This window comes from Psammomys obesus, unplaced genomic scaffold (genome assembly GCF_907164565.1).
Source record: "Psammomys obesus unplaced genomic scaffold, mPsaObe1.curated_primary_1811, whole genome shotgun sequence".
NCBI lineage: Eukaryota > Metazoa > Chordata > Mammalia > Rodentia > Muridae > Psammomys > Psammomys obesus.
The window spans coordinates 14,371,435-14,385,367 of NW_026592548.1; the positions used below are offsets into that span (position 1 = coordinate 14,371,435).

Below are 13,933 nucleotides of genomic sequence, written 5' to 3' on the forward strand. Positions count from 1 at the left end.
AAGTTCCTGGAAACAGTTATCTGTCTTCCATAAGGTATCTTCACATATTTGAACAGAGACAGCCAAAAATGTCCTCCTCTGATTCCCAAATCTTCTCTTCTAGCTAAATAAATCAGCTTCCGTCACTAGACCCAGACCTAAGCAGTTTTCTCACTCACCACCCACTCGAAGCTCTTGTGAGGTGCTCTGTGGACAGACTGTGGCACTTATGGCCACACATGAGCAGGCCTACGCAGCATAGAGCCTAACAGTTACCTTCAGGAGATGTGCCTTCATGCCTGTCACATCCCTGTGGCTCATAACTGACCACCAGTAAAGCCTGTCAACGTTGGTTTGGTAGGAAACACAAAACCCATTCTCACTCCCCCTTCACTAATGCAGCAAAGTTCACTTGTTTCACATTCATCCTGTAAAACTGCGTCTTACAGAGCCAGTCCATCCGGGATGCAAAGACCCATCCTGGATGCACCTTTCATGTATTTCAAGTTGAGAAGCTTAGAACTCAATCTGCAAACATAATGCTTGTCAGTGTCTTTTATTGGCATGACAATCATTACTGAAAAGAAATCTGTTTTTCACCTGCTGCATGATGGAAACCAACAGAGGCTGAGGCTGTCTTGTTGGCCAGGTCTCTCTATTAGCATGCCAAAGACCGACTGCACTGAAAAGCAGGTAGAAGCCTTCTTTTCAGCTCATCTTTAGCACTTTCTACCACAGCCCACATGGAGATGGCCACAATATTGTGTGATTAGCTTACTAAGGTGGCAATAACTAAGTGTCCTAAGCCAGAAGAATGAAACAATAACAATATATCTATTATTCCATAATTCTAGTTGTCCAAAACCAAGATATACTGACAGGTGAGTTCTTTCCAAAGCTATGACAGAGATCTGTTCTAGCCTTGCTTTTTGGCGTATAGTCATCTCCGTGTTCACACAATGTTTTGTATATTGATGGAGGTTGGTCTAATGATGCGAAGTTGCCTTTGTCAGGTGTTTCCTCACAGCAACGAACAGTTACTGACCCATTTACTTTTTAAAAATTTGCTCCTAACTACAGAGAACTGCAAGTCTCACTGCAGAAAGTGCTTGAGGAGAAAGCTCTCTTCTCCGCAGTACCAGGTACCAGGCAAACCCAGCTAGAGTTAGGAAGCAGGAGTGCCAGGGTGTCTCTGCCCTTTCTGCCATCAGCACTATGCACAAAGGGCCTCATTTCAGTCACTTTTCCCATGTCAGAGAGCAAGGTCAGGCAGACTGTTTTCTGCAAGAGCTGAGGATGATGGAGACTAGGAAGAAAGTTTTGCCAATTTCCAAACCTCCCTGAGAATAATTTCTGTGACTCTGAACTGAGGTAATGAAGTTAACCTGTAGGTTCAGTCCAGAAGCACACGGGGTCCATCCCAGCTCCTTCAGGGGTGGTGAGATCCAGGCCCTTAGAGGACTACTGGAGAGGACTATTAATCTAAGAACCACCTTGGTTCCCAATTTTCTCCACTAGACCAATTTCTCTAGGCCATGTCTGTGTGTAGGACACACATCTTGTGTGCTACCAGTTAGACCACACTTTTCCTTTCAAAAACAGGGAATGAAATAAAATTGTGTGGGAATGAGAATGGGGATAAACTGGGAGTTTCCACCTAATATCGGTAAACAATCAATTCATAAACGTTAACACTACAATGTAATTTCTTGCCTCAAAAATGTAGGTGGGAATTCCTGACAGATTCTATCATATATGTTTCCTCAAAGATTGAAACATTCTATCTTGCAAGGAAAGCTCCTCAATAAGGAAGTCTAAACAACTCAAAATAGCTTCAGGAAGTCCCTGAAACTGACCAGATTCACTAGGCCCCTCCCTGCCACTGAAAGCAATAAAAGCTATGAGTCCTCCTCAGATGAACTGAAGTTAAGCTACAAAGACGACTCCCAGACTATACCAGCTGCCTGGAGGAAGCAGAAAGCAACCGAGCTGCCTGGAAGAGGTTTAGACCAACTGAGGAACTACTTGGAAGAGACTCTCCAACCTGCTGAGCTGCCTGCAGGCTGTGCAGTGTGCTCTAGGTTCCCTGGTGAGCTGTCACCCGTGCTGAGGTGGGCTTTGGTGATACAGCCATGTTTCAGTCATTTCTGCTAGATCTGAGTCCTCAACCCTACTCCTGGAACCCCAATAAGCTCACTGGTTCACCACGCTGGACTTTGGTGGTAAACATACTTTGGTCTGTCATGGGCTCCCTATTTGGGTTAAGTAGACATTGTGTTACATCTCTCTCCAGGAAAAGTTCTGTTACAGAACAGGTTCACAGTACCAGGTTTCTGCTGGTCTAGGGGGCTATCATCTGCCGTGGTCATTTCTGCAGCTCTTGTTCTTACCTCCTTTGCTCTATATCCTTCTTGCTTTGTTCAATACCCTGATGCTTTTATAGTGAACTGTTAGGTGAATTGCCAAATTCAGCTTTTCTGTATGAGTTCCAATTAGGTTTCTGTCAGGTACATACAGAATCAAGCCTGAGTTTCTTGTGTTGGGGCTGACCAGCACTGACGACCATGCCCCTGAGAGATCAATACAGCAGAGAAGTGATGACCTGGTCAGACATCCATGGTGTCTGCCTGAGATGAAGAAGACTACCTGAAAAAAAAAAAGGCACCTGTGGCTGCATTCCTGTGACCATACCTAGTGCTGCACTAACACAGCTGTTCTCTCGGACACTCTTGACTGCTTCCATGCTAGGATGACAAGTGCTTGCATGGTTATAGTGGAGCCCAGATGCCGCCACACAAAAACTTATCCATGACTTATTATACAGTGCGGCAGGAGAGACAGCAAGGACCCAAGTTTACCAGCCATACAATGGGCAGCTCCCAACCACCCACAAACCCCAGCTCCAGAGAGCCCAACACCCTCCTTTGGCCTCTGTGTACACCACATGCACCCTCACCCCGAACTACGAGAATCTGAATGAAATGGCTGCTTACCACACGTTAGGTGGTTAAGAAATACAAGCCCACTGTAATGATCACACTTTACCTGGAGAAAGACTGAGCACTGCATTATTGGGTTATGGCTTCTAAACGGGGACACACTGGAGAGCGACATAAAATCCGAGGGTAAATGGCGCTATTAAGTGGGTGTGGGTGTGGTTCAGGATGCACTGGAGCCTGGAGCAAGAGGAGAATATGGCAATGGCTTTGTGCAGCTTGGTTCCGCTGCGGAGCTGCCAGTGTCACTGGCGGTTCCCAGCATCACACAATGTGTGTGGAAACAAAGGCGAGGTTTGCATTACGCTTAAATTATCCCCTTATATTTCATTTGAATTGGTACAAATTTCTGTGGTTTTGTTGTTTTTCATTGTACGTATAAACAACTTAAAGAACTACATATTAGAACACATTACAACTTGCTTCTCTCTCAGGAACTACCAGTATCTGAGGCAGGACTCAGAAGAACTAGTTCTGGGCAAGGAGCTTAACTGAGAACTCAGACTGGAGCTGCTTGGAGAAGGCATGTAACATACACAATTTGACCACTTTGTCACAACTGAGGCCTGTGGTACCAGTCAGACAGCCCCCATCACCATCAAAACTTTTCCCAAGTTTGGGGCAATCTGTAGCCATCAGACAGAGCCATAGCAAGGAGACGTTATGGCATGACTTGGAGTCTACAGAGGGAGGCCACCCTGTCCAGAAGAGATTCTGGAGTCGATAGGAATGTCGTTGCAGGAGGTCACACACAAGCCACCGTGTTCAGGAAAGTTACCCTGGTCTCTGGTCCTTACTGCCAAGTCCAGAGTTCACCTCAGATGTACCAGTGTGTTTGCCGTACAGGAGGAGCTAAACTTGGAAGCACTTATGAATAATGTCCTGCACCAAGAGCTTTCCTACTCACAAAAACGAGCAAGTGCTGTAGAAAGAGGAGCTTTCAAATGCCAGTAAACCGTTTCTGTTTACTTTCTAGAACAATGTGCCAAAGCACTGTGGCCAGACACTGGATTTCTGCTTTACTTGAGGCGTTTCTAATGAAATTTTGTTTGAAAAGTTTAATTTTCCTAACATCAAATAATAAAGATTTTAGCAAGTATATGTTTCTTTGCTTAAAAAGAAAAAAATTATTAAAAAAGGGGACTCTTTTACCTTTCACAAAAAGGGACTTCTCAAGATAGAAGAAAAATGCTTAAGAACTGTTACTGTTCCACAAAGCACTCTGCTCCACACAGCGTGAGAAGCGCCACTCTGTGAACCTCTGCACCGAGTGAACATTGGACATGCAGGCTTCCCCAGAGTCCTGTACGCCACAGGGATTGTAGCCACGTAGAGTGAGCTAGAGCCTGCGGTCGGTGGTCCCAGGTTTAGGTGCCACTGTCACTAGTTCTGTGACCCTATGTTGCCATTTAACACAAGCTATTTATTAAACCTCAACAGAAGGGTGTTAGTATCCTATTAAAAGAGCCAAAACAAAACATGTTCTGTACACTGTATTTGAAAAACTAAACCATTAATACCATTTAAACATTTTTAAATCTATTATGAAAAAGATCTTAAAATAAACATTTCTCTCAAAGACAAAGACTATCCGAAGTTTCTATAATCACAGCAAATTCACTGCCGAATTGTGCAGTGGATGAAATGCCAGCACAGGCTGCATTCCAGAGCAGACTGTCAAGCTCACTAAACAGCTCCTTACCCATTAGGCTGCAGGTAAAGGGCCTGCCTTTTGGGTCTGGACCTGAGGCAGATCCCACACCACCCACCAGTCTGCTCTTTCTGATCTGACAATGCTGGGACCACATGCTCTCCCTGACTGAGGTGAAGACAGGGCTGCCTGGGCCACAGAGACTGGCAGGACTTGGAGCCTTTTCTGTGACAGGGTGTAACTTTCATTATGTGGATTGTGATCTTCTCTACCTAAAACTCTGCAGAGTCAAGCAGGGATACACAGCAGGACCCACTGAGAGACCAAAAGATTAAAAATTTGCAGCTATTATTAATTAAGGCCTGAGCTAGGTGGGTGGAGAAGTCCAGTAATGACCTGAGGGGAAGGACCACCTTACTGCATTCTTTCCCCACTCACTAGAGATACAGTTGCTAGGAAACTGGCCCATCCCCCTAGGGAGGGACACCAGGTCACTATGGTCTGGGGACCTTCCTATAGCCAAACAGGTCAAAATGTAGCATTTTGACCAATAGATGCTTGCCAGGCAGGAATCGTCCCTGCCTTGGGCATGCTGGGATGGACCAGAATCTTTAAATCACCCAACTAACCTGAGCACGGGGGGGGGGGGGGGGGGGGGGGCGGCCCCCCCCCCCTTGGGGGGGGGGGGGGTGGGCCCAAGCTGCAGCTTGTAATTTACAATAAAAAGAACCTCATGTATTTACAGCGGAGTCTGTTTATTCCTGGTCTTTTGGGGTTCGTGAACTGGGCAGAACACCACCATGCCAGAAGGCAGAGCTTTAGAACTAAGGCCAGGGCCTCTCACTGTCCCTTCTAATGAGGGTGTGCGCTGCCTAATTAAATCCACCAATGTTTACAACTTCCCGGCAGATCTTGTGCCTGCTGCTTGTTAAATGGTAGGCTTGATACAGAGATTCTGAAGCTGCTGCCACCAGAATGGCAGGTATTTTCTGAGACCTTTGAGATGCATTATTCCTAAGGGTTCACAGAAATAAAACCAACTAGTCAACTGGTAGTTTTAGAGCAAATCATTTAATGAATAGTCCATTCCATTCTAATTTACATTCAGCCCTCCAGGAGGAAACATCAACAAACACTCAATTTACAAAAAGAAAAAAAAAAAGACTGAAATCACCTATTTCATGATCCTCACCTATATGCTCACGCCTTTGCTCTTATCATTTCTCCTCTGTGGGAAGAAGACCTTATCTGCTCTACATATCTGCGTCTGTGAAAACAAACTCTGCGAAGCAGTAAGTGCACTCCACAGCACATCCCACAGGAAGCCCTGGTGGGCTCACTTGAAAGCCGAGCACTGTGGTAAATGGGTGGGCGAGGAGACCTGGAACAGCCCAAACATGTGACTAACCTAACAGGTCATACAGCTGGCATTCAGCTCAGGGATTCTCAACCATGGGCAGTGTGTCCATCCCCCATCTCTGTCCTCTGGGACTGACAGGGCAAACCCAGCAAGCACAAACACTGGGCAGTATACTGACTGAAGTTCCAAGAACATGTCCTCCACAGGTATATACACTTGGCAGATTTTTTACAGCAGGACAACCACAGGAGGCCTGTGCGAACTCACAGTGCTCCAAGCCCCCACACTTTGGAAGCCTCGGCTGGGGTCCCAAGGCCTTTCACACGCCCTACCATAAGGGGGGGGGGAATTAAAACTTGATTTTAGGCGCTGTCCACATCATGCACTACAGAATACTACAAGCCTTTAGGCAATCCTGCTTAGCTAGGCTAGGAACCACAGAATCATTCCCAAACAACATTCTGTATTTCAGTAAACAACAAGGCAAACAACTTTGGGTAGCTACTTCTGGGAACCTAAGTAATTTAATATATTGCTTCTGTAAGAAAATACTCCTTTCTTAAATCTTAAGTCTTCTTTTCTTCTGTCACTGGTCTTTCTATTGAGTTTCTAGTCACTGGAAATAAGTTATTTAAGAGTAGGAAACTATCTTAGGTTTTTATTGCCATTTTTAGGCTTTGAAAATTCAAAATGAGCATGTTCAGTATGTAAAAACCAACTTGAGGTACAAAGTTTCAGATTTCCATATTGATAAATAGGAAAGCATGTAAGATTACCAGGAGGCTTTTGATCGAAAAGATACTGGCATGACTGAGTCATGAAGACCAGCATGACTGTGTTGGTTGCACATTGCAAATGTCTGCAAAAGAAGAGACACAAAATCCCAGGAGCTTTCCTGTGGACGCATGCTTTCCAACACAGCAGCACCTGACTGTCTCAGCAGGTGATTAGGGATCATTTTAGAACCGGAATGGGTAGCAAAACAAGGGCTGATGCACAGCTTCTGGCAGATCTGTGCACATTCCTAAAGGGACCTGGCTTTCTTCCATGGCTCCCTTCACACTTCAGAGTCTCAGGGATGCCTTTGCAGTATGAAAATTCAGCCCACACTGCGATGCAACCACAGCAAAACAGCAGGTGCTCCTTTCCAGAAAACCCTCCTCATGCAGAGCAGCACAGTTTTCATGAAAACCAGGAATGTTTGTATCTGGCAAAGTCTGTCAGAGACAGCCCCTGTGGGAACGTGGAAAGAAATCATCAGTGACTACTTTCAGAACTCTGATTGCCTTTCTTCAACAGCAAGTAATGATACGCCAGCTGCGTTTCCTCCTTTGGACCACAGCAGTATCTCTGAAATGTCCAAGTTTAAAGAGCAAGGGCGTGCCCCTGCACTGGCTCAGGGCAGCAACACACTCAAGAGCTAGCTCCTGGGACTGCGAGCATGGCAAGGGACATTTACTCAGCAGCAATGCCTCCTCAGGTGGTGCTATCGTACCTGCCCCTGATAAATGGCGGCTGCAGCATAACCCCACAGTCACACAGTAAATGGACAATACAAGTTTTCTCTTTTGGTAGCATGATGAATTTAATGCAAGAGCCACAATAGGGGCAAGGAAAGAGAAAGGCAGACGGGACTAACCTGCATGATCGAGCAAGGACTTGAGTAGGCGTCTATGGGCAGACAAGTAGGGTGAGGCACTTAAAAGCTTTTGGGTGAAAATCCATCCAGGAGAAGCCTGGGCCTAGGTCTACATTTATTATTGTTGTCATTACTATTAATAGTAACATAGTTCCCATGAAGAAACATGCAGCAGAAACAACAGACACAAAAGAGCTGAAGATTGTTCTGAAAATGAACGACACGGGCGTGTCGAGTGTTACATCGCAATTATAAAAGTCAATGTTTTACACTGTCTCATTCTTTACTAGTAGTACCTAGTTGAAAATGTTTTAATTACAAAAGTATTGGCAATGATATAAAGCCCTAGCTGGTACAGATATTCCTGCACTGGCACCCATTTGGTGAGGAAAATATCACCATCTGGCTCTCTTAAATATCCGTTATCATCCAAATATCTTAAACCAATGCTCTTATATTGTTATTCAAAGATACTTTTGTCTCTCCCCCATTCCTCCATAATCAATATTCCGCTTAGAAATTATAGCATTCACATATATAAAATAAAATATAATGCTTTAAAAATCTCAAAAATGTAATGTTAGTAGATCTAATTATCTGAACTCAGCTTTCACGAAGTAGCTTTGAATTCTTATTTCCCAGATGGCTTAAAAATAACATCGTAACTGTCACGTGGCAGTGGTCCTAATACATCTGTAAACACAGTGCCACTGGAACCTTTTTATGGCATGAAGACTATACTCAAGCATTGTGTGAAATCTTTAAACTTTAAAGCCTCTTAACATAATCACGTATATATGTACAGACATAAATTTCACTTTTGTAAAACATATGAAAGAGGTAATCCCAAAATCACACTAAACATAATAAATATAGAACTTGCTTTGTTAAAAATCTACAGTATACATTCAAGTAAAGGCTAAACTTCCAATGCCAACCATATTTGGGACAAAAATTTAAAGTTTACAATAATCAGTCCCCTAAAAGTGCTATTTTCAGTACCTGGAAGAGGAGAGCATCCTAGCGCTTCTGTTTCCATCCAAACGCCACACATCCCTCTAGTCACAGAGCCAGAGGCTTCTGTTACTGACACACACCAAAGCTTTTGCATCCTTTTAAATAGTCAGCGTTTCAGCTCTTTGGGGGAAGACAGGGAGTCCAGACAAACAACTCAGACCATCTTAGGTTAGATGACTGACTTTATGACACACCCTGTTTTAACTCAGTGTGAACTCTGACACACACTTCAGTGAAAACACCACGGCCCGTGCACCTAAGGTAAGTCATCTCTCTCCACGTGAGAGTTTGTATAGGTTGAGGAGCATCCACTGTAGCAACCTTCCCGGGAGCCGGGCCTGGACACCGCACTCCACTTCTGATTTGTACACTCGCTTCCAGCTTCATTTGGTTTAGTTTCTCCAGGAGTTATAGTCAGTACACTGATTGAACTGTTGGGAAAAAATTAGGTAAACCTTAGTAACTAATTACCTGCTCTTTGCTTATCGTTTAGAGATGTTCCTGAATGCCTCAGTCTGACTTCCCCATGTCTGTACTAACAGTATGTGTTAGGAAACCACGGGGGAAGGCAGGGTGCACGAGAACCGCTCCACGCGTGACCTCCACCTTCCCACGTTCGTCAGCACTGAGCAGCAAGCCTTCCCGCTGCAGCTCCAGGTCCACTCCCATATCCCCTAAGTGAGCATACGGGCTGTGTGTTCCCACTGTGGCCCAGCTCCAAGGAAGCATCTCTCGCCTCAGCTTCAACAGTGACTTCTGACTGGCTCTTCTAGCGTTCAGTACTGACTCGTCACCTGCTCCCAGACAAATGTGGAGTTCTTTTTTTACAGCTCATGTTTTTCTTTTCCCTCCTCTTGTCTAATGTTCTCTGATATTTAGACCCAAAAAGACTAAATTACCTTACATAAATATGTATGTATAAATGAGTTTTCTAAGAATAAGCTGCTTTACTACTTTCATCTTAGGCAGGGATCTTCTTTATCAACCATGAGGAACTGTTTTTTCTTTGCTCTTTGCCCTTCAATACTGGGGAGATGGGCATACCAAAGAAACAAAGTAGGTACTCAGAAAAACTATCAAAACGGCATTCTTCAGTATGATTAAAGTACTTAGATTTTTCACTGATTCCTGACATAATTACCCTGGTGTCTCTTCTAAGGCAGGGTCTTGCTCTATAGCCCTGACTGACTTGGAACTCACCACATACCAAGCTGAGCACCGCGATAGAAGCTGCGCATGCACCACCATGGCTGGCCCCAAGTCTATACTTTAAATGTAAAGTAGAGACACACAGGAGTAGAGACCAGATCCCTTGTTCTCCATTACAGTTCTATTATCTAGCACACAGCCTCACACACTGGCGTTAATCCTTTTTAGAAGTATGTGAAAAGATCACTTTAAAAAAAAATACCTGTGTTCAGACACACAGGCGTGCGTCTGGCAAAAGTCTGAAGTAGAAGGTGAAGCAGGAAGAGATTTAGTCAGTTTTGATGTGCAAGCTGGCACCCCATTAGCCACGCCGTGTGGCTTCTTTTGCCGTGGCCGTGAGCGCTCTGGTAGATTGTCTGGATCAGAACCTGGTTTTTATAAGTCAGAGAAAGAGTGGGCACAAGGTAAGTCATCAAACACAAGGAAGACAGTCAACCAGGATAAAATCATTTGCAATTTGGAGTGGGACTTGAGAAATAACAATTTAACCACCATCTCTATTGCATATTCTGCAAATAGAAGGAGCTAGCTTGAAACAGGTCCACTTCTAAGCTCACAAGTTTTCAAAAGCATGGCATTATGATACACTCACAAGAATATGTTTCATGCATGGCTCTCCTATGAGCTTGACTGTGACTTCAGTGCCATTAAGTGGATTTTGGGGGCCTGGGATACAGCTCCTAGGTAGAGTGGTAGCCTACTATGGGTTGAGTTCCTGGGTCTGATTACCAGCACCTCAACACAGGCAGGGAGACAAGATTAAAAGCAGAAAAAAACACAAACACATAGACTGTGTCTTCAACACCGCAGGTAGAGAGATCATCCTGGGCACAGAGGCTGCTCATTCACCTCTGTGCCTGTGAACATTCACACTTACTTCCTGAGAAGGCACTGAAAAGTTTCACATTTTCTGAGTTCTGGTGGTCAAAGGTCGTCATGTTTAGAAACTGCTGCTTTAACCAGCTGGCTCGCTCTTCCTCGAATGCCTTTCTCTAGGATGAAAAGCAAATGCAATTACTCAACTGTCATTTCCAACTTCTCCAGCTGTTTCCTCTCTGGCCACCTGTATTTTTCTTATATGAAATACTTCATTAGAAACTAAAAAACTCAAGAAAATTATGTTTAAAAAATAAAAATTGGAAAAAAAATAAAAAAATAAAAATTGGGGGCTGAAAAGATGGTGCAATGGTTAAGAGCACTTGCTGCTCTTACAGAGGACCTGGGTTCAATTCCCAGCACATACATGACGGTTCACAACAGTCTGTAATGCCAGTTCCAAGGGATGCAATACCCTCTTCTGGCCCTGAGGGTACTAGACACGCATGCAGTGCACAGACATACATGTGGTGCAGAGACATGCATTTAGGGAAAACATACACATACATAAAATGATACTTTTAAAATAATTTGAATACTAGAAAAGCATAGATTTACTTAGGCCAACAATTACTGGGTTTCACATGGACAGCTTATTAGCAGAACTTTTGAAGACAAAGAACACACAACCATAACTGACATCAGAAAATACCCTCGTTCCTAAATCAGTCACTTGGAAATAAACTTTTGACTACATCGGGCATTTCCTTGTTCACTGCCATCTGCCAGTGGTCATCGCCACTGAGGCACAAAAGGCAACACAAATCCTCAAGATTCTTGTGATCAAGTGAGGGCTTTCTCACGCCAGGGCTCTCCTCTCCAAGCACACAGGTGCTCCGGCAGGCATAGGTAGCACAGGGTGCATGAAAAAGTTTGCTGCCTGAGGAAGATGACTACTGAGTCAGTGCTGGCACCTTAACATACCCAACACCGAGTCTTCCACTCACAAAGGTGTGTATGAAGCCAGGTATCGCCAGACAGCTAGGAAAACCAATGGCAGAAGAGGAAGAAAGGCCCGGATATAAGCTGACCACAGACAATGATGTTTTAAGAGTTCTGAAAATGTCACACATCAGACTCATAAATTCATGCAAAACAAGAATAGTGTATAAAGAAAAGGGAAACTATGTGCATTAGAAAAAAATAAAACAACAAAAAACAAATTCTAAAACAGGATGCCAGTGACTGAAGTTAATAATAAAACTGATCCTAAGGACAGCTTGGAAATCTGAAGAATACAAGAGAATGCCCAGACCTTAGACCCCAGCGTCAGCACTGACAAGGCCTGAGAGCCAGGCACGTCTAACAACAACGGGGAACCAAGCAGAAGAAAACGCCTCTAAGTGAAGATATTACTCTTCCAAATGAAAAAAGTAAGCTATATCCTGAAAACATCAGAAACTATGAGAATCCCATCAACTTCCACATAATCCACCAAATGATCTACAGAGTGACCTAGGCTATATATGGCCTCAACAAAAACTAAAATGAGTAATTCTTCAGTTTCTGAGGTGAAAGCTAAAAGTTGAAGTTAAACACGCAGCGAAGCAGTCTGATATGGTTTTAGATACTGCAGAGTTCAGAACGGTTAGCGCTATGCAGTGCTTCTGTTTACAAGGGGACTGGAGGCAGTATGCAGACTTTCCAAGCAAAGCTGTAAACCACACAGAGCAGGGTCTGACTCAGCAAAAGACCATGGAAATACTGGCGTGATACAGCTTTCCTGGCTGGACAAGTCAGGGCTGAGACTGCGGTTAGATGGCAGAAGGTACTTTGAATATATGAAGCTCTGGGTTTAAAGCCCTGTCATTTGTGTTCAAATGCATTATTTGTTTATAGAGTAATATCTATATAATCAATATTATCAACTTTATTTTCTGGCTTTTAATTTCTAGGACTCAACTTAAGATAAACTACTGTATTTATACTTATTTTATACTACGGGGCAAAATATAAAAGTAGTAGCACTGGACAACGAAAAAAAAATCTCATAAAACTGCAAAGTGAAGGAGCAAGCAAGAGATGTCGGAAAAAGCTGGACAAGGATTTCTGCTTGACATGGGGGATCTTGCCTTTAATCACCACATGCAGGAGGCAGATCTCTGTGAGTTCAGGGCCAATTCTATAATGGCAAGTTCCCGACCAGCAAAGGCTACACAGAGAGATTCTGTCCTACCAAAAATATCAAAATAAAACAAAATGTCTACTGGTAATTTTTTTCTGAGAATTTTAACGTCAATCTACAGCATTTTACCTTTTTAAAGATTTACTTTTATTCTGTATGTATGATTGCCCCCAAGTGTGTATGTGTACCACCTGTGCGTCTGGTGCCCATGAAGGGCAGGAATTTTAGATCCCCTGAAATGGAGTTACATATGGTTGAGTGCTGGGAACCCAGCCCAGATCCTCTGTGAAAACAGCAATGACTCTTAACCACTGAACCTCTTTCTCCAGCAATGAAATGGGATTAAAAGGGTGTGTCACCACACCTAGCATCCAATAGTTTTTTTTTTTTTTTTTTTTTTTTTAAAGCAGTGTTTATGTCTAAGGGATAAAATTGGAGATGAGAAGGACACTGTCTCATTCCATAATGTATTGTATAGGTTGAGTTTTAAAACCATGTTGGGACACCTTGTCTTTCATTTTTGAAAGCGCACTATGGTGACAATGTATTGCTAACAGAATCCAACCTGTGGACATGAACGTATATTTGAAGTCCATGCTGCTAGCTTGGAATGTATACATTCCTCTGAGAGGGCTGGGAAAAAAAATCTTTTACTGTGCTGTCTTTTCTATTAAACAAGTATGCTCTTGGTATCGTCACATATATTGACAGTGGATCAATGATAGATGCACAAAAGGAATTGAATATCTAACAGAAGGACATCCATCTGCTCAATCTTCCTTCTAGTTATTCGTAATGTAACAGGCACCAGACTTAACACAACTGACTCCATGATGGAAGTACCATTCAGGCCATAAAACCCAGCACATAGGCAGCGCCACCAGCCAAAATGAAAACAAAGACCTAATCCATCAGAACCCATAGTTCTGGAGAAGTTTCTAAATGTACTAACCTTGTTTTTTGACTTCTGGCTAACTGATCTTGTTAACTGAAGTATGCCAGCCCAGAATATGAATTTTATGCTTAAAAGCTCATCCAGAGACAGACTCAGCAGCACGGCAGCGCTCCCCTCCACCCCCGC

The 13,933-nt window shown here is 43.6% G+C and overlaps 1 protein-coding gene across 2 annotated transcripts in view; it reads right to left on the reverse strand.

Moving 5' to 3' along the window:
- Positions 1-5,678: 5,678 nt before the first annotated feature.
- The window catches only part of Ssx2ip (SSX family member 2 interacting protein), a 34,456-nt gene continuing 26,201 nt past the window's right edge, over positions 5,679-13,933 (reverse strand). For both annotated transcript variants that reach the window (XM_055614337.1, XM_055614336.1), the window contains exons 12-14: positions 10,729-10,843; positions 10,054-10,219; positions 5,679-9,073 (exon numbers count right to left, since the gene is read on the reverse strand). In XM_055614337.1, the coding sequence (XP_055470312.1) occupies positions 8,899-9,073; positions 10,054-10,219; positions 10,729-10,843 (456 nt within the window). In that variant the 3' untranslated portion in view covers positions 5,679-8,898. The remainder of the gene's footprint in view (positions 9,074-10,053; positions 10,220-10,728; positions 10,844-13,933) is intronic.